At 40.9% G+C, this 21,305-nt stretch overlaps 1 protein-coding gene across 3 annotated transcripts in view; it reads right to left on the reverse strand.

Annotated features, from left to right (window-relative positions):
• Positions 1-311: 311 nt before the first annotated feature.
• Positions 312-21,305, reverse strand: part of TGFB2 (transforming growth factor beta 2) — an 80,398-nt gene continuing 59,404 nt past the window's right edge. For 2 of the 3 annotated variants that reach the window (XM_035010114.1, XM_035010115.1), the window contains 5 exons: positions 8,441-8,573; positions 8,208-8,318; positions 6,521-6,698; positions 5,151-5,304; positions 312-2,157 (listed from right to left, as the gene is read on the reverse strand). In XM_035010114.1, the coding sequence (XP_034866005.1) occupies positions 1,999-2,157; positions 5,151-5,304; positions 6,521-6,698; positions 8,208-8,318; positions 8,441-8,573 (735 nt within the window). In that variant the 3' untranslated portion in view covers positions 312-1,998. The remainder of the gene's footprint in view (positions 2,158-5,150; positions 5,305-6,520; positions 6,699-8,207; positions 8,319-8,440; positions 8,574-21,305) is intronic. The other variant, XM_035010116.1, reaches the window with a different exon arrangement.

The following is a 21,305-nucleotide window of genomic DNA, read 5'->3' on the forward strand; positions in this document are numbered from 1 at the left end:
ATATTCCATTGTTTTGCCTATTAATTTTTCTCTTCAAGCTAAGGAAGAGACAACCGGTAAACTGATATCTCCTATCAACCTTGACGGAACGTTACCTTCTCTGCAACGGTAAGGCAAACCATTCATTTATTAAAGCAAGGTAAATTCTAGCCTCAGATCTAAAGAACTCTCATTCAGAGGGAAAAACAGAATTTTTTGATCATGGGCGTATTTGGCTTGTACCTCGAACAACCGTCAAAGAACATCTATGAAAACCTTTAACTTCAGTGAACTCAACTAAGTGACTTAGGCTGCGCGGGGCTTTTTTTTCTCCCTTAAAAAAAAATCAACTAAAATGTCAATCTTTCCATTTCCCCCCGAACACTAAAAACCTGATTAAAGAAAAAGATATATCCTATGAACTGTCTGATCTCTACAAACCGAAGAATTCTGTGAACATACCGATGAAACCAAGTTGGAGAAAGCTGTCTTCACTCAGCCATGAAGATTCTGAGTCTCAGTCAGATCCTGAGGCCCTTGCTAAAACGAAAATATTTCAGCTCAATGATCTATACATCTATCAGAGTCCCATTTTCCTAACATAGAAGATGGTTAACATCTGAATGGATTAGTAATGATGCTTAGAAGATGAAGGAAGACTAGTGAACTTGAGTCGATCCTTTTTATAAAAGGAAAACGAAAGGACAAGTGGACTCAGGTAGCTTAGGTCATAATATTGGACAATGCACAAAGCACACATGGAGCAAATACTATAAAACACGTATTTGTGCTGCAAGTCAAACTACAGCGGCCTTCCTCAAAGTCCTGGCCAGCTAGAGGAAACACACAGGTCTGAGTGATCATTAAAAAGAGCCCCAATTTAAGTCCAATCGAAATAATCGTAGTTGACATTATTACAGAACATTAAAAATATGGTAAAAATTTACACATTACATGTAAAGTAGTTAACGTTCTGATTTAATAGTTTGCAAAAGAGATCTGCAGGTGTGTTTCCAATTACATTGGCTTCTCTCCCCATCTATTATAAGAATGTAGGTATGGTTACATATACGGAAACGAAGAAAAACCTATAGCAAAACTACACGGCAATACTTTAAGGTCTGAAGTTGGACCGGTACGTATCAAAACATTTCAACATGTCACTGGTTTACTAAACTGACAAAGAGCCATTTACAATTAAAAAGAAAAAAAAAATCTTACAGACTTATTCTGACTGAAAGTTTTCTTTATTAACAGGCTTTTCAGTTTTGAACCTTACAAGAAGCTTCCTTGGGCAGTCGGCACATAGCATGTGTTTTCAGGGTCTTTATCTTACTGCAGACTTGCTTGGTCATATAATAACTCGCTTGGTTTTTCATCCCGTTAATATGACCTCTTTTTTTTCTGGCTCGTTTGAGTTCAAGTTCCTTAAGCCATCCATGAGTTCCTGGCAAAGTATTTGGTCTCCACTTTATACACCTGTTTTATTTTCCAAGGGCAATGAAATGTTCATTATATAGTAACACACAATAAATAACTCACTGTTAACTCTAAAGGTAAGAATGGGAAGGGTGCCTATTGCATAGCAATACAGAAAAATCAAGTGAGGCATGGGATAGGAACGGTATGTACAGCAACTCCACTTAATGGGATTTTCCTGTTTGTTTGTTTTTTCCTTTCACATAATTAACACTAACAAATTCTTCCAGTGTTTATTTTTTTCTTAAAAAAAAAAAGGTTTCGCTTCTTGTCTCTCTCACTTACAGAGTAGGTGAAATGTAGAATAAAGCCTTCAATTTGTTTTGCTTTGTTTTGTTTTGTTTCAGAAGCCAGTTTTAACAAACAGAACACAGACTTCCAAAGTGTTTGAACTAGTACCGCTTTTTTCGAAAATTTTTAACACTGTTGAAGCAAGGCTCTCTTATGTTTTCTTGTTACAAACATTGTCATTGTTCTCGTCGTTGTCCTCCTCCTGATCCTCCACCATGGGATTATCGTCTTGCCACTTTTCCAAGAATCTTAGCTGCATTTGCAAGACTTTACGATCATATTAGAGAGTTGTTCAATCTTGGGTGTTTTGCCGATGTAGTAGAGAATGGTTAGCGGTTCTAAATCCTGGGACACGCAGCAAGGAGAAGCAGATGCTTCTGGATTTATGGTATTATATAGGCTGAGAACCTGAAAGGACATAGGAGAGGAAAGAGAACATAGGAAAAAAAAAGGGGGGGGAGGGCAATTACTTTAAAAAGAACCATTCCATAGAGCCATAGTGTTACCTTATCCGTCAGCACTCAGGAGGCAATTTAAACGAGTTTTGGTTTACAATTTCCTTCTCTTAACCCCCAATTATGGCCAACTTGATATGTGTTCCTAGTAATCATTGAATTCATCATTTTCCTACAGAATCCTTTCCTCCTGCATCGTAAACAAATGATTTTGTAAAAGCTCAGATTGCACAAAATCGCTCATTCAATGAAGTTTACAGTTTCCCCAATAATTCTGGACTTTGATCACTGCCTTGCTGCACACGCTTGCCAGGCCCTTGAAAAACTTGGTCCTCTTAGTATTTGCTCTGCTGTCTACACTTCCTTCCGAGTGTCTATTTCCAATTCCACCTAGGTTAGAGTTCTATTAAGCTCAGAGACTCTATGGACTTTGTTTTGACCTCATAGCCCAAATAAGGCAATATGAGACTGTTGTCCTCCGTGAAGAAGCAAATACACGGAGGAGTAGAAGAATCACTTCTACAACTCCCATCAGAGCTTTAATCTACCCTTAGGTATAGAAAAAAACACCTGTCTGCACGTGAAACCTCCCTGTGCTGTATCTTTGTGGGCCCATTTAATGTCACCTACATTTTCGCTTAAAAGAAAAAAGACACGAGTCTTTTCATTTCTTATTGTTTCATAAATACGATAAAACATTAAGCAGTTAAGAGTTAATTAAGAATGACACTAGGGCGCCTGGATGGCTCAGTGGGTTAAGCATCCGCCTTTGGCTCAGGTCATGATCCCAGCGTCCTGGGATTGAGTCCCTCATCGGCTCCCGGGGAGTCTGCTTCTCTCTCTGCCCCAGCCCCCTGTTCGTGCTCTCTCGCACACACACTCTCTCTCTCAAAAATAAATAAATAAAAATCTTTAAAAAAAAAAAAGAATGACACTAAAAGCAAGCTCTCTTTTTAATTATTCACTTTCTTACATTTTGCTTAAGAGTAATAATAATTAACCACGAGAGTAATAATAATCAACCCTCCATTAGATTCCATGTGGTAAATGGTAGTGTCTACGTTGGAGGGCTTTAGCCAGTCCCACAGTGGAATGAAGCGAAAGTTCTAGAGTTAGTCCCATACCCTTATCTCCGTTTTATATCCAAGGGGGATGGGACTTTTACCAATGGAATTATGTAGGTTCCCCAGTGATGATAAAGAGACATTTCCAAGGATGCCATTAATGTGTTAGTCAAACAGCAAGTGACCTTTTCCTCGAGATTCACTGCGATTTTTTCAGCCGAAGACAGAAGATCTGTTCAGTGCAGCAACACTGACTACTTTATTAAGCTACCTCTGGCTTCTTGGGTAACTGTCCAAACCACATATTTGTGACCATGACAGTTATTCTTCCTCTCTCCTTGAAAAACAAGCCTGGTCTCAGCCTTCACACACTCCCTCTGTGTATCAGGGAGGGGAATTATATTTCTACTTGGCACTGGGACCTTGCCCACATTATAGCTACTGTTGCCATAGCCCAGTTGAAATAGCCTGGCCAGAGAGCTCAGACAAAGGGACAGGCATGAGCAAGTTTTCCTCACATGGCCAAGCACATGGTCAGCCGGGAGTGCCAAAATCTACAGGGGAGTTGGGAAAACAGCTGAAGGAAGGAGAACCCTATTTGTCAACTTAAAGCCTAGCATATGTAGACATTTATAAATAAATAGACTTCATGTTCTACTAACACGTGATTTTTCATATGAATTAAAGGGGAATTTTATACTACAGATTGTCTAAAATAATTGATAACCCCCAAACTCTTGACTTGAACCAAGTGCATTATGTGATCCTTTTGGCAGCAGGTCCATTTTCCTACCCTGCAATGAAGGCAATTTTTCTAATGCCTCTTTAATAAGGAGATTTACAGAGGCATAACCTCAATGTGTAGCCACATTTCAGGAATTAGACTCAGTAAGACAGCAAACGGAGGCCTTGGTTATAAAACAAGGAAGCCTGCGTTCCAAGTTTTGGTTTGTCACCAACTGTTTGATCCTGGGCAAGTCACCTACACGATCTAGACCCCAATTTCTTTAAGTAAAGTTAAATGTTTGGACAAGATAATTTATGAAGTCCTTTCCATCTCTAAAACCCTACATTATGAGGTACCAGGAAAAAGCATTAGGACAAGCATCATTATTACATAGAAAAGGTCTTTGCTGATCTGGGCTACTAACCCATGGCCTCCCATCTAGGACTGGTCCTCTGAATTAGCCTTCTAACCTCACTGAAGTAATGTGACAAAATATTTAGATTCTTGTGTACTTTGGGTATATTAAAAAAGACGTGGAGATACTAATTTTCAAATCATTTCTCTTATTTCACCTGTTTGCTCTTTATATCTATCGTTATTTTAAAGATCATTTTTAACATAAACATTCTTTCTACTGATAAAAAATTGAGGTATTGAGGTTTAGAGAAGTCAAATGACTTTTTAATTGCCATACACTAGTGAGTCACTATGCCAAAGCATCCACTGAGGTCCTCAAAGTTTTTTCCTCTATGACAGTCCTTGATGTAGATGATGATGGCTCCTTCTTTAGATGGGGACCTGGGTCCCTTCACATCCAAGCTGTACATGACCCCAATGGATATTTTGATTCCAAAAGATTTTTTATAGCTACTAATCGCTTACAATATAAAATAAAGGAAAAAAAATGAACAAAACTGTCTTCTGGTTGCTTATCGTTGAATTGGGAAGGTAAAACCTACTTTTCAAACTGAACGGTGTTACTTCTGATTTCACCTACCCCCTACATTCTTGACCTCCCCATTCAAAAGGATTTCTCCAGTACCCATTCATGTGTGATGATGAACGGGCACCAGGCTAATTAGAATTCACTGGACATGTTATTGGCAGGTACACGTTAGAGATCCCAAAATAGAAGAGATGGAGCCAAATACTTACCCTACTATGTTGAGTGTCTGAACTCCATAAATATGGGCACGCTCCAGCACAGAAGTTGGCATTGTACCCTTTAGGTTCATGTATCCATTTCCACCCAAGATCCCTCTTGAAATCAATGTAAAGTGGACGTAGGCAGCAATTATCCTGCACATTTCTGTTAGAAGAAAGAGTGGTGGAGCTTTTACAGCCGATTTCCCACCCCCACCCCCCACACCTCATTCCAAGTCAGAAAAATGACTCCTTCACTCAGGCAAACAGCATCTAATGAACAAGTATCATGGGCCAGGTTTGAATGGTTTTATAGTAATCTCAGACGACTTTCACGATGGAATGTCATGGTGACCTGCTGGACTACTTTCCCTTATGAATCCTAAACCCCAAGTCCCATGGCTGTGACCTTGAAAGTCAAACCTTTCTCTTGAATGACTAAATAGAAGCAGAGAGGTGGCGGAAGAGACCAATCCCCCCTTGCCAACCAACACTGGGCAGTTTTGCCAGTCAGCCTTGATTGCCCTTTCAAATATAAAATGAATGGAGTACAACAGCTATTTTCAAAGAACCATCTAAGGCGTTTTCCTTTGAGAATGAATCCATTATTTCATCTCCTGTCCCTAGACCCGGGAATGAGCCAGAGATCAAGACACATGGAACCTCGCTTCGTGCAACCACTGACTCTGGCGAGCAAAAAAAGCCCTTTTACTCATGAGCTCTTTGAGCACTTTATCAGTGAGAACCCCTTACTGCCCCATAGCTCTCAAAATAAAGAAAGAACTTTCCTCTTATGAGGCTTGGTAAGAAACCACAGGAGAACACTCATACTCTCCCCTCCATGAACTCTTTCAGGAGTGGGAAATAAATTTGTGTTGCCTTCACTTCTCTCAGATTCTGTAGCTAATGACACAATAAATAGCATTCTTCTTCTATTTCTCTCATCTCTGTGAAAAAGGGCATGGCCATGGGCACTCTACTGTGTGTGGGGGGGGGGGCGGTGAGGGCTTCACACAGATGGTGAGTCTTTCCAATTAAGGATCCGCCATCACACGCTTCAAGTAACCTTATACTTGCTCTGGGGAGCAGGGAGCTCATTTTCTTCTTCGGCCCCAGAGGACTTCAGAGGGATTTGGGAAAAAAACATCAGGGGACTAATTTTCTGACTTCACACTTGGTGCACTGCAAGGTGTTGAGGACTACCGCGCAGAAAAACTGGTTAAAGCCTCTGGGAAGAATGCTGTTAGGAGGTATGATGGCTCTCCTGTCCCACACCTGGCCTTATGCAACAAGTGGAGTTTAGGTCAATTTGTAAGAAAAGGCAAAGGCAGTGTTAAGAGTTAACAGACGTAATTACTTTGTTTTATTTTTATTTCCTTTACCTAAAACAATAGGCTGCATCCAAAGCACGCTTCTTCCGCCGGTTGGACTGTTGTGACTCAAGTCTGTAGGAGGGCAACAACATTAGCAGGAGATGTGGGGTCTTCCCACTGTTTTTTTTCCTAGTGGACTTTATAGTTTTCTGATCACCACTGGTATATGTGGAGGTGCCATCAATACCTTGAAAAAATGCATTTGGGTAACAAACATTTAGCTTTACCTTCATCAAATATAACCAGCCATTCTTTTTTCCTTTGTATCTTGTCACAAACAGCCGTGATGACCTCACAACAGCATCATCAGCTGGCTACCGCCACTCCCCACGGAAATAGATATGGCACGAGGAGACAATCGCAGGTGACAATGGACACTTCTCACTGAGGCTCTTGGCAGGAGGCAGTTCAGTGTCCAAGGCAGGGCTTGTTGGTTATGAAGGTCACTACAGAAGAAGCCTTTGACTATAGTCCAAGGGCAACCTAGGTAGTTTATTTTAGTCAACCCTCAGGTCAGGCTGTGTTCAGACCCTCAGCGACTGAAGGCACAGTGAAAGAACGTGCCTGGTCCCTGCCAGTTCACTCTCTTCCTCAGACTCCTAAACTCAAAAGACTTTCCTCATGAACACAACCTGAGACTTACACGAAATTGCAGTGAATTAGGTTCAAGGGAAACAGAAGCCACCCTTACTTAATGCTATTTGGGGAAGCTGTGAAGAAAGGGCTTTTTCATTTATTTTATGGCATCCTCAACACTTTCCTGATTCCATCTGAGATTCAGAAACTTGAGCTCCCCAAAGCATGCTCAAGAGACTGCCAGTTTAAGCACTTAATCTCCACACTCTAGAGAATCATGGCTAGGTTAGAGACTGAAATAAATCTCTAGACCTCCGGGAATATTTTTCCATGAGCAAGGGCCACCGTAGCCTTGGTCCTGGGTGGTGGTAGCTGGGGAGGGGAAATCAGCTCCCTGGCGTGCTGGTGTGGAGCCGCTGTGGGCACGAGCACATGGCAGACATCCCTCTTTACCTCTCATCGGTCGAACTGGTGAGCTAATAAGGGAAGCAACTCCAACCCTTGGCATCTCCTCATTCTCCTTGACCTTTGGCCAATCACTAAGAGGTGAGCAGGAATAGGGAACAACTAAAGCCTCGTTATGTCTTTATAAATTATTCCAAAAGTCTGATCAGGCAGCCACTGGCAATACCGGGCACCAGCTAGAAACGGTGGAGTGTTCTGATACATGGAAGGTGAGGTAAGGAGGCTATGGTATGAGGGGCTTCCCAAGTGAAATATGGTTGTAGGCCTCCTGACATTGCACCTGGGACATTATCAATGGGTGTCCTTGATTGTATACTATCTTCTGCTCTAATATCAGCATAGCTGGAAAGTTGGCTTGCTTGAATGAAGAATAAAGGGCTTACCTGACTAATAGTTTGGAAAGTTGATGAATCAGTCAGTTAGTACTGCCAAGTCATCACTGGGCAAGGAGCAGCATAAACAGGGAACCAACTGCTTGGTCCCAATCCCTTCTGCCTTCATATATCTTTCTCCAACCTTATCTTTACCCAAACAATTACAACTCCCAAGCCTCACCCAACAATCCCATTCTCACATGCAAACAGACTTCATCCCCCATGAGATTGTGAATATAGACCCCTCCCTCCCCCACCTCGTATGACCAAGTTTCAGTTACCTGCAAATCTTGCTTCTAGCTCTTCACTTTTATTGGGAATGATGTAATTATTAGATGGTACAAAGGTGCAGCAGGGACAGTGTAAACTTATTTTAAATCCCAGGTTTCTGTCTGGAAAACATTAAGTCAAGGAGGTCATTTGGATGTGTGACAATACCCTTAAATCTGCAATCAACTTACAGTAACGTGGGGTCACTGAGCATCTAGGGAGGAGGACAGAGGGCAGCTGAAACCTTTATGGTGGAGCCATTCATGGACGGCGTCAGTCACGTCAAAGGAAAGCCATTCGCCTTCTGCTCTCGTCTTGACAACTTTGCTGTCAATGTAGCGCTGGGTCGGAGACGTTAAATCTTTGGATTTGAGAATCTGGAGAAGGAGAGAGAGAGGGAACAAGCTCAGCTGGCATAAGGTCAGCATGACTAACCCAAAACCATTAACAGTATTCCAATTCATTATCTAAACTTAGCTCCACTCTGGTACATCCATGTATTGTCATCCCATAGCACGTGTGCATAAAAGCATAGCACCAGGCCATGTGCCATGAAAAACAGAGCTACCAAGTCAGCTGTGTGTTATGATAAAGGTGACAGGAACCATGAAGCCAAATGTCTAAGAGAAAGTGACAGTAATTATTTTACTTTGCTGACATAAGCTTTGTAAGATTTCAGCCATAAATTCTATGCTATTAAGTTAATGGTTTTGTTGTTCTGCTTTTTAATTTGGGGAGCTGGGCGGTGGGGAGGGACAGGAAGAGTGGGCCAGTCCAGAGGACCCATGCTCACCCTCTAAAGGTCCTGACTTATAAATCTCCTTCTAATAAAGAGAAAAATGTCCCAAAACCCTGGTTCCTAAATCCACCCACATTACAATATGTGGCACGCTTCAGCTTTTGAGGTAAGTCTCTAGCTGGGGTTTTTACTCTCCATGTGACTTGTTATGATTGATAAAGATATTCCATATCCCACAGACAAAGAGTGAATTGGGGCAGGAGCAGTCTGGCAAAGTGTGAGTGAGACTCTGAAAGCCAATCAGCTTGAACACTGAGACTTTAGAAGGATTCATTTAGTTCAAATATGTGAAGAGCAACTGTAGTAGGTTCTTGGGTTTCTATAGGAAGTGAACACTTCAGGCGGTTTTTAAAAATTCTGCCTGTCTTTAAATGAGAGTGTTTTATGAGCCAGTCAAACCAAGATTTCAAGTCTCCTAGAGCTCTATTAAATCCCTACCCAAACCTGTATCTTGCCTTCCCTCAGTACTCAGGGGCTTATATTGCCCTTCCCGACATTGAGTCTAACTATTCTGGGCTCGTTTCATACATGTGGGCTGGTCTTTCCAACAAGTTCCTACGCTTCCCCAGGGCAGTGATCACGTCTTCAATTTGACGCCATTCCCAGGCACAGCACTCAATTTAATCAGTGTCTGTTAATGCCTGAATATCTAGAAGCCTTACTTACTCTTCTTTCAACCCTGCAAAACAAAAATGCGTGATCTTCCTGCTGATTTTAAAAGGACTTTTCTTCCATGTGCGTACATGACTCGTTCAGATAATTTAGCAACAAATGCTTCCTAAAATATTTGGCATTAGGGTAGACGTTTTTTCTGGATGAAGTAAGTTTAGGAAAGGAAAGAGATTCTCACAATGGAACTTTGGGGGGCCCTCAATGAATTTTAGACAAAACCCACTCTCCTGGTCTTGCCCCTGAGGGTCAACACACCCCACTAAGTGAAGACAAGCTAGAGGCAATCATGATTCTACCACAGGGGAGAGATGTTCTTGGTGAATTAAAGGAAGCAAGTAAACACGGCTTGAGAGCTGGGTGCACTGGGCTCTGGGCTTGGCACACATTATTTCATTTCATTTCATCCTCAAAACATTCCTGTAAAGTAGAGTCTCGGAGAGGTTCAGTAACTCACTCAGTGCCTCGTGGTGAACATATAGGGAGAGAGGATTCAAAGCAAACCCCTAATTTCCCCACTTCAGTGCTGGATTTTGAAGACCAAAGAGTTATGGGGGTCAGATTTGAATCACAGTTCATCCTTACCCCCTTCCAGGTAACCAAAAACCACTCAGTGATAGAAGTAAAGATTTTTAAATAAGAATAAAATAAATGTTGGTACAAGATGGAAATATAACTTGTGGAATGTATACACAGTTAATGCTAACATAAACCTGTAACTTTAAAGGTACAGGTTCACAGCAGCCCAATCCTCGGGAAATAAAACCTTGCCTTGAAAACACTCCCAGTTGGACAAATAAGACACCACGTATCCAATTCATAATAAATGGTATAATTAACCTAACCTAGGATAAAAATTATAAAACAATGGTTGAGAAGTTTTCAGGCAGTTCCATCTGCCTCGCTGCTTAAAAATTGGTAGCAAATCCAGAATGCATTTTTCTGATTTTAAATTTTTTCCCCTAGTGTACCTCCTATATTGATGCATTATTTCATAATGCTTTTATATTTGCTTTGTTCCTAATCAGCACAGTGTATGTCTTATTCATCTTCTTACCCCTAATACTTAGACACAATGTCTAGAACAAAACATTGTTTTCATTGTTGTATTAATTACATATTATATATATATGTATATATAGCAAATGTCTATGATATCTATCTCTGATATAAGTATCACTGAAGACACAGAATTTTTTTTAATGACTGTATTGACCAAATGGGCAGAAAAAGCACATACCAGCAAATCCATGGAAATTTTTCACCTCAGAGAGAAGGGGTAAATTTAGATGATCCTGCTTTAAAAGCAGACCAAAAGGGAGCAAAAAGATTCTGAAACTTCTTTATTTCTTAAATCTCGTCTTCTAATGAGTGCTTCCTCAGCCACAAAACACCAGTAGGTTCTAACAGTGGACAACTTCATATTCTCACCTGACTGATAGGTCCTCTATGTCTTTTTGCTATTTCAAGAACAAGCCCATTTAAACCACCCAAGAACGACAGCTAGTTAGTTGCACAGTTCTGAAATAGAGAGGTGGCTTTGGTCTTGTGGGTTTGCTGTCTCAAACTTTATGGCCAAGGAATTCTTAAACTCACTCGTTGCAATTGAACTCCATTCTTTCTTACCAAGTCCTCAGTGGAAACAGGAAACAGCTGCTTTCCATCACTCATAGACTATCCCTCATATTCTTGGAGACTATTATTAAGTCCCCCTCAGCATGCCCGCTCTCTCTCTCTAAGCTAAATAAACCCTGTTCCTTTAGCCCATATTTAGAGGGGCAATTTCCCAAACCTTTAATCACTTGAGTCACTAACTAGGATGAATGATGCTCTATAAAAGTACTCCTCCTACAGCTTCGTGGTGTTGTCTCAGAACTGCCTAGAAAACCTTCTAATCACATCTCAAAGCCTGAAATCTTAACTTGAAAGGTATCTTCTTTCTAAGAATAGGCACAACCTCCCTATTCCCTGTTTATCTTCCATTTATCATCCATCCAGAATTAAACTGGAAGGGAAGAAAATCAACCCACTGCTATTATCGATTAGGACTTCCTCAAATTCAAGAGTTTATACAGTCAGTCAACTTCCCACTCCATTTTAGCCTTTGCTGTCATTTTTCTCCAGTCTTCCAACAAGTGTATTGAACATGAACAGTCATGGATATGCAGCTGTTTTTTTCCAGAATCAGAGTTGCTTCTAAATTCCTCTACACATCGTATCATGACAAAAATAGTTTAGTTGAATACTAGAAGCTCTCTTAACTGGCTTCCAGATTAACCGGTATTCTCCATTTGTTCTGTAATATATATTGGTTTATGCTGGGGTTCATTGCTGGAAAACTACTCTCTAGTATGTTTTGAGAACTTCTGGTCTTAGCCGTTGAGTTGTATGCTTAGCAAATACCAACTGTATATGTTTCTAAACCCGTGTATGCTAGTTGGACTTGATATTGTTAATTATCCAGGGGAATCAAATGGTCTAGAAATAATGAAATGCAGGCCCAATATTTAAGAGAGCTGTTGCTTTTGTGAAAACCAAGTTGAATGCTTTGCAAAGTCTTCAGTACAGACAAGTTGCTTTAAAAACACTTAAAAAAAAAAAAAACAGTTTGGTGGTTCCTCAAAAAGGTAAACATAGAATTACCATTTGATTCAGTGATTCCACTCCTAGGTATATAACCAAAAGAACTGAAAGCAGAGACTCAAACAGATACTTGCACCCCAATGTTCATAGCAACATTACTCACAATAGCTGAAAAGTGAAAACAACCCAAGTGTTCATCAATAGATATACAAACAATATAAATAAAATGTACTGTATACACATAACAGATTACTATTTAGCCATAAAAATGAACGAAATTCTGACACATTACAATATGGATGAATTTTGAAAACATCATGCTAAGTGAACTAAGCCAGACACCAAAGGACAAATAATATATGATTTCACTTCCATGAGGCACCTAGAATAGGCAAATTCATAGAGATAGAAAGCAGAATAGAAGTCACTAGGGGTGGTGGGTAAGGAAAATGGGGAGTTACTATTTAATGGGTGCAGAGTTTCTGTTTGGGATGATGGGAAATTTCTGGAAATAGTGAGTGGTAGTGGTTGTATGACATTGTAAATGTACTTAATGCCACTGAATTATATACTTAAAAAGTCGCTAAAAGGTTAAATTTATGTATATTTTACCACAACAAACTCTTTTTCTAATTTCAGATGTCAGAGAGACAGCTATAGAAGAAATAACAAAAGGAATAATATGATAAAAACCTAGAAGGAGGGGCACCTGGGTGGCTCAGTCATTAAGCGTCTGCCTTCTGCTCAGGTCATGATCCCAGGGTCCTGGAATCGAGCCCTGCATCGGGCTCCCTGCTCAGTGGGAAGCCTGTTTCTCCCTCTCCCACTCCCCCTGCTTGTATTCCCTCTCTCACTGTGTCTCTGTCAAATAAATAAAATCTTAAAAAAAAAAAAACAAAAAAACCTAGAAGGATCCCGGGGTGCCTCGGTGGCTCAGTTGGTTTAAGTGTGCAACTCTTGATTTTGGCTCAGGTCGTGATCTCAGGGTCATGAGATCGAGCTCCACATCATGTTCCACGCCCAGCGTGGAGTCTGCTTGGGGTTCTCTCTCTCCCTCTCCCTCTGCTCCTCCCCCTGCTCACTCTCTAAATTAAATAAATAAATAAATAAATTAATTAATTAATTAATTAAAAAACAAACAAATAGCCCTAGAAGGATCCTCCACTCGGGTTGCTCAACAATTGTCCTGAAATGTCTTTCTTCTTCAAAGAAATGAAAAACTAGAAATTGTAGATGATGCATAATGGATGTGGTTCATGCAAAAAATACGACATGGATTGGCAGTAGTCAGAGCCATAGAAAAGTCCTTGGCCTTTTATAAAACACTCAGCATGTAAAGTGTTTGTGTGTGTGTGTGTGTGTGTGTCTTTGCATCTGCATACGCATATACATATATATGTTTTAAGTTAAAATACTTATTTCCCTCTCTCACTCACTCTCTCCTGTTTCTATAATCCCCTGCTTTGACTTTTTTCTTTAACAGATGAACAACTGTTTCTGATTGAATTAGAAACGAGAGCTTCTTTTGTGAAATGAAATTTAGCTGCCCCTCACTTAGCTACCACCCACAGTGGTATGAATGTTACCTTCATTACATTATTGATATACACACATTATCTATAATATGTGCAAAATACCCACATAACACCTTTGGCAAGGCTCTAAACTCTTCACTGAATTACAAAACTCTCTACACAGAAGGATCCATTCAAGTCTCTGCCACTGGAAAGCAGCCAATCAGCAGTGGATTGAGGCAAAAGTCATTGATGTTACCCAATAGTTCAGGGCAAAAAAAAGAAGAAAGAAAGAAAGGAAGAAAAGAAAAGAAAGAAAGAAAGAAAGAAAGAAAGAAAGAAAGAAAGAAAGAAAGAAAGAAAGAAAGAAAGAAAGAAAGAAAGAAAGAAGAAAGAAAGAAAGAGAAAGAGAGAAAGAAAGAAAGAAAAAGAAAGAAAGAAAGAAATAGACTAGATGCAAAATTACAGCCAGAGGAAATCTTAGTCTTAGAGGAATAACGTTGTAAATCAACTCAGGTTTGGCTTAGACCCCAAGGGTGATACGTACTCCTCTCCCATGAGATACTGCAAAGAGGTATAAGAAAGCATTAAGAATTCCATTTTACTTTGCATATTCAGACATCGATGGACCTAAAGGAGCACCAGGGGGTCAGTTCAACCCAGACTTCTAATGCGAAGGTAAATCTAACAATAGGGCTGAAGGTAAAAACCCAACACCGGGTTAACTAGTTGTTGTTGTTGTTTTTAAATGCATTTAATGTTTTTAATGTACTTAACATTTAAATGCATTTAAATGTTTGTGGTTACTGGCACAGAGTGATTAGCAAATGCTGAATTAAGCACCTACTCTGCGGGGCCCTGAGCACTTTGTCTCAGATGTGCTTTAACTTCCCTATCATGAAATATCAGTGTCAGAAAGGGACCAGAAGGCCATCAGCTTCAACCCCTACAATTCATTCATTGACATCTCCATCTCTGTCTGAAGACTTCTCATGACAGCGGACTCAGGACTTCTTGAGAAAGGCCCTCTCACTTCTGAATAATTTGTATGTTGTAATCCTTCCTTCTCTTGGATATAAAATCTCCATCAACTAGTCCTACTTAATAATAATATCATTGCTTCATATCCGTACTATCATTTCCAGTTTTTCAAATATTTGCACATGTTCATGTTTTTTTTGGTCTTCACAAAAACCCTGTGGGGTGGACATCATGGCCCTTATCATCTACAGTCTGCAGCCAAAGGGAAAGAAGCCTGAAATACTTACCTGCGTGACCACAGCCCTGTAGGAAAAGTCTGGACTAACATCCTGCCCTCTTCATTCCAGAGGACAGGGCTTCCTCATATTGTGTTTTGTTCTCTGGAACAAGATATAAAATTCTCTTTCTTTTCTATGTCAGGCCCCAATCATAGGAGGCGCCTTCTCTCAACTGCTTCCTTCAGAACAAGGTTTGAGGAGCTTCACCATCCTTGTCAAGCCCCCCTTCAATACTCCTCTTGTAATTACTTCCTCAACACACTCAGATGCAGTCTAGCAGGATGTGGAGAATATTACAGAATGTGCCACATGTGGAAAAGAGGGGCTATTGCTTCCCTTGTTCTGGTCACTATTTTTAATGCAAACTACTTTTGGCAGTAACCACATCACACCATTGAGTCATAGTAAACTTTTTATAAAATAAAACCTTTGTCCTGACACAAACTGTTAAGTCAGATTTTCCATCCCAAATCCTTTCTGGAATGACATGGAATAAAGAGAAAGAAATGAAGGGAGGCAAAAAGGGAAGGGAAGGTGGTTTATCTAGCTGCGTGGTTCTCTAACTTCAGCCTGCATTAGAAACATCTGGAGGGCTTATTAAATAAAACACAGATTGCTGAGCCCTAAACCCCCAGACTTTCTGATCTAATAGGGATGAGACTGGGGCCCAAGAATTTGCACTTCTGACATATTCCTAGGTGATGCACAAACTGCCGGTCGACTCTGAGAACCACCCCTCTAGTCTATATTTATGTAATTCATTCTTGAACCTAAATGCAAATTACGCATGATCTTTGTTAATTTTGAACTTCTTATTTGGCCCTGACCTTGGTTTTTAGCCTTTTGGGAGCCCTCTGAATCCTGTTTGCTACTTAACACATATTCTATTCTTCTTAGCCACATAGAACCAGCAACCGTGTGCTTCGTCAGGGTGACAGTAACAACGTTAAATCACCTAGGGCCAAAACCATAACCTCTAGCTGGATCCTTGGGTCCTTCTTTCCTGGTTGGCCCTGTTTCTTTAATCAACACTCCACGGTTATGTTATATACAGCAGAAAAAATATAGAACTTCACTAGTGTGAGGTGTGAGGCCCAGTTTAGTCCAGGAGTCTTGCCCATTTTCATCAACTGACAATCCAATCCTGTGGTCCCTTAGGTTTCTTTGAAGAACCCCATAGGGCTTGCCAAGTGCCTTTGGAAATCGTTAATGTAGTAAAAATTCTCATAGGCTTTGAAGTCAGGCAAACAACAAAAACTAGCACTTACTGGATCTGTGATTTTCTTATTTATGAAATGGGTTAATAAAACCCACCTTCCATGGTTGTTAAGAGAATTAAATAACACACGAGTAGGGAAAGCATCTATCACATTGCTGGTATTCAATAGATGTGAATTATTATTATAATTATGTTCCTTATCTAGTCAAAATCTTCCAGATTCACTAGTCAGCTTCTACTGTCTAGTGAATAAACTCCAGATCCCATAGTTTAGTATTTAAGACACAACTTGCCACCAATCTATCATCTTAGACTCGCCTCTCATCCCTAGAAAACTGATCTAAACACTATCCCTAAAACATATTCTGTGTCCCAACTCTGTGTTTAGACTAGTATCCCTATCAGAATGTCTTCCCCACTCTCCCAGTTTTTACTTAAAAACAAAAACAAACTTAACAATAGCAAAAACCTTTCTATTCTTCAGCCCCGCTTTTCAATGAAATGGTTACTTTCACTCTGAAATCCCTTTTCTTGTCCCAGTCCCCCAGCAATTACTGTGTGTGCCAAGCATTCAGCCCCTTGAACATAGTGGCCTCACGGGTCATCCTGCCTATGCATAAATGTCCATTTCTTCCAAGGGAATAGCCAGCTCCTAAAAGAGAGAGGGAAACATGTACTTACTTACATCTCCATAATCCCTGTACTCTAGTTTGCAGACACTGGAGGCTTCATTGATTTAATTTTAGAGATTTGACTCTCTGGGTTGAAATCTTGCTACTATCAACATTTCCTCTCACACAAACAAACAGAGCACACTCCTGAAGGTGTTTCTTGGCTTCTCTGCAGGAGCAACAGGTGATTCTCCAAAATATCACTTGCAAAACCAATGTATAAGTTCTGAAATATTTTATATGATCAGTTCATTGGTTTGGTTATTCATTCATTTGTTGAATAATTGCTGGGCATCTTATACATGCCCGAGTCCTCATTTATTCAGCTGTTCCAATTTACTTTATAGCTCACTTCCTCCAGTTTAGTTCAACAGCTATTAAGCACCTGCTGTGAGCAAGGCTTTGCCCTTTTGTCCAGGACAGTAAGATGGTCCCTGTTCTTAAAAGAGCACACGCTCTAGGAAGGGAACGAGGTCTCCCAACAATTGAAAGCCATGCATTCACAGGCCACAATGAGGTCACTGATGCAGGGCATGACTGGGAGCAAGGAGATAACTATCAACAAAGTAAAAAGGTAACTACTAACATCTGAAAGGTTGGCAAGAATACTGGGCACTGTGAGAACACAGTCCAGATCACAGAGATGTACTGGGTCATTACAAAAGAGAACAAATAAATGGAATCTTCCTTTCTCTGCAGGGCTCCTCCATCCGTCCTAAGCACCAGAAGCTTGAACTTAGGGAGAGTTTGCTCCGGTAAGTGTGTTAGACTCCCAGGGGCTGACTGAACAGAGCACCACAAACTGGGTGGCTTAAAAGAGCAGAATGTACTCTCTGGGGTACGTGGTTCTGGGGGCAAGAAGTCAGAAATCAAGGTGTTGGCTGGGCCATGTTCCTGGGAAGCCTCCCAAGGGGGATCCTTCCTTACCTCTCCCAGCACCTGGTGTTTTGCTGGTAATATTTGGCATTCGTTGGCTGGAAGCTACCTAACTTCGATCTCTGCCTGTGTCTTCACATGGCATTCTCCCTGTGTGTCTCTGTCTTTACATGGTCATCTTCCTATAAGGACACTAATCATATAGAATGAAGGGTCTACCCCCTACTGCAGTAGGACCTCATTTTGACTTAACAGATTGTATCTACAATGACTCTATTTCCAAGAAAGGTCACATTCTGAGGTCCTGGGGATTAGGATTTCAACATATCTTTTTTTGAGGGAACACAGTTCATACTATCACAATAGGTGTTTGTAGGTTACACTGGGTTGGGTATGTTCTAAATGCTCTGACCATGAAGTCCTTCAAAACAAAGGATGTTCTGGCTCTTTCTGATTCTTCCACAAAGTCTTTGCACAGTCCGTTCTTGGTAAATGCTTGTTGACTAACAGACTTCATTAGAAAGACACACACAATAAAGTGACAAATAAGCCCTTAAACAATCCATCTTTTATACTATTAATTTGGTATTTTATGCACACATATCACAGAGATTATGCATGCGTGTGTGTTGTACATATATGTGTGTTTATATATATATCATAGATATGTATATGACAAGGAGGACAGAAAGAATTATCAGTGTAAGCAACGTTATACTGTATTTTACCCTTTCTATTTAATATATTTCACTGTGGAATGAAAATAAGGGAGAAAAAGCAAGAAGGGGAATTTTCAAGGAACAGAAAGCAGGGCTTTACGGAGAATCAGAAGTAGGAGAAATGGCTTTTCTTCCCCTGAGGCATAAATGTAACTCTCGGTTCCTGCTCAACTGCAGCCTCCTCGAACAATGCTGGGTCATTCTGGGGGTGCTTAACACACCGACACACTGCCTGATTGTCCTTCAGAAGAGACTTAACAGACCCAATACTTATCTTGCTTCTCCCATTGGCCTGTGTTGTAATTGCCCTGGCTCCTTTGAAATTGCATCCCTCTAAGAGGCTGTAGTAACGTATCCCTCACGAGAGCTTCGAGAGAGCCTGCAGAGTAAACTCCCATGGAGTACGGATCAGCTTCAAAAGAAAGACACACATAAAAATACAGTCTCTCTGGAGCTCAGAGATCTACATTATTATGTTATTATATTAAGTCTTTCTCTTTATGGTACAGAGTTCCTGTATTATACGTATCTGTGTGCAATTAGGATAAAGAATGGCATATATAGATCTTTAATGACCTTTATGGAAATGTCACCAGATATGTCTTCAAGCTACAAACACACACACACACACACACACACAGGAAAGCCTTTCCTCGGTGATGAAAACACCTTATAATTCTCTATTGTTCCCTTCAACTTTTTTTTCATTCTTTACAGATGGGCCTTTGTGTTGACTGCATGTATGCATAAATAAGTAAATTCATTTCCACAGGTCTGAGGGATGAAGGAGTCCTTTGTGTGGAGAGAAAGTCTCTCAGATGTCACAGCTTAAGAGCAGTCAGAAGACCATCATCTATGAATCACACAGCAGAGAGAACGATTCAACTGGGCAAAAGTCACATGAGTACAGGCAAGAAAGAGATTTGTGCAATACAGCCTTCAGTGACAGCATCTGAAGGGAAACTAAGTCAAGACCTCAAGTCACGTCAGTCCTTGAGGCTGGACCGCACAACCTAGTCCTATGGATTTTGATAACTCTAGTTGTTTCCTGCTATGGGACGAAGGAGTCTCCCCACCAAGACGGCTGCAAGCTCTCTGGGGCCTGATTCTGATTTTCTTCTGATTTTCTTCCTTGATCTCCCTTTCCGATTTCACTCTGACTTGACACCAACACACACATACTGGAAAACCACACTTCCAACACCCTTTCCTGCTTCCTGACTACCAATAACACGTATGGCCGACATTACAGTTTAAGGCCCTTCTTATATTCAGCTGAGAACTTTAATTTAGGGGGTGAGATTATAAAGCAATGAGTCAAAAAATAAAGTAATGAGCCTGATTTTTCTGCAGAGAGAGTTTATGGATTACCTAAGAATATCAGTTTCACGAATCTCTTATGTAATTTTTTTTTTTTTTACCTACATCATTATTATCCACTTAACCAGGGCTAGCTCTGAATAAAAAACAAAAAATGGGTAGATATATGTTTCTTACTTTCTCAACAGTTAGATACCTTTAAAACAAATGTAGCAGAATTTCCAAATCCAAATAAAGGAAAAATATTTCTCAAGAGTCCCCTCGTGATATTGCACACTTATTTCACAACAGTTCCTTGTACTTGAATCTCATTTTGAAATGTTTCTTCAATTCCCTGGAAAACATTTGTTGAATGCCCACTATGCACCACGCACCGTTCGGGGAATCTGTCCCTAGGGGTGGAGGTGAGACTATAAACCAGATAGAGATGGGGCAGGAAAACAAGTACAGCAGAATGATGAGGGGTGTGGAGGGGAAGCGTGCAGTGGAGAGTGGGGGTAGGAAATGTTGGGAAGAGGGGCCCTGAGATGTTAGGGTGACCACGAAGGCCTCTCTAAGCGGCTGACATCCGAGGAAGTGCCTGAGGGAATGAAGAGAGCTGGAAGGACAATGTGGGAGGAGGGCACAGGGGCCTCAGTTTAGGAGGGAGTGAGCAGGTGTTTGAGGTGTAGCCAGGAGGCCAGTGCAGGGGAGGTGCCTGAGTGAGGGCAGTCAGGCTGGGGGCTGGGGTGCTGGAGGGCTAGTGAGAAACAGGTCCAGGCACAGTAAGGACTTTGGCTCCTTGGCGAAGTGAGGTGAGAAGCCATCACAGGGCTTTGAACAGGGGATTTAGATCTGATCAATATCTCTTAGCGGGAATCACGCTTAACTACACACACTCTCTAAGGGGGCCGGAGGGCGGTGGGTGCAACAGCCGGACCAGCCAGGATGCCACTGCAAAAGCGAGAGGCAAAAACCCCTTGGACAAAGGTGGTAGCAGCAGAGATGAGAAGCGGCTGGATTTCAGATCTATCTTTTAACAACAGCTATCACGTAGGAAAATTAATTACTTTTCAATTTCCTCTTCACCAGAACTTTGGCAGTTTTAGAAAATTAACACCGCCTTTCAGAAGTTTGGATTTGTTTCCTTTGAAGGAATTCGCAATTATGTATTTGTAGGCTCTGAACACAGTTCTAGAAGAGAAGTTCCAAAAAAAAAAAAAAATCTGAGCACTGTTGATATCAAGAAATAAACATAGATCCTCCCTCAGAACCATTTTTTGCCCTGGTGGAGGTTGTTGAAGAGTTGGCAGACGTTAATAGCATTTTTTATTTTTATTTTTTTTTAAGATTTTTATTTATTTATTTGACAGAGAGAGAGAGGGACACAGAGAGAGGGAACACAAGCAGGGGGAGTGGGAGAGGGAGAAGCAGGCTTCCTGCTGAGTAGGGAGCCCGATGTGGGACTCCATCCCAGGACCTTGGGATCGTGACCTGAGCC

This window comes from Mirounga leonina, unplaced genomic scaffold, assembly GCF_011800145.1.
Source record: "Mirounga leonina isolate KUSES-001 unplaced genomic scaffold, KU_Mleo_1.0 Mir_154, whole genome shotgun sequence".
Lineage (NCBI taxonomy): Eukaryota > Metazoa > Chordata > Mammalia > Carnivora > Phocidae > Mirounga > Mirounga leonina.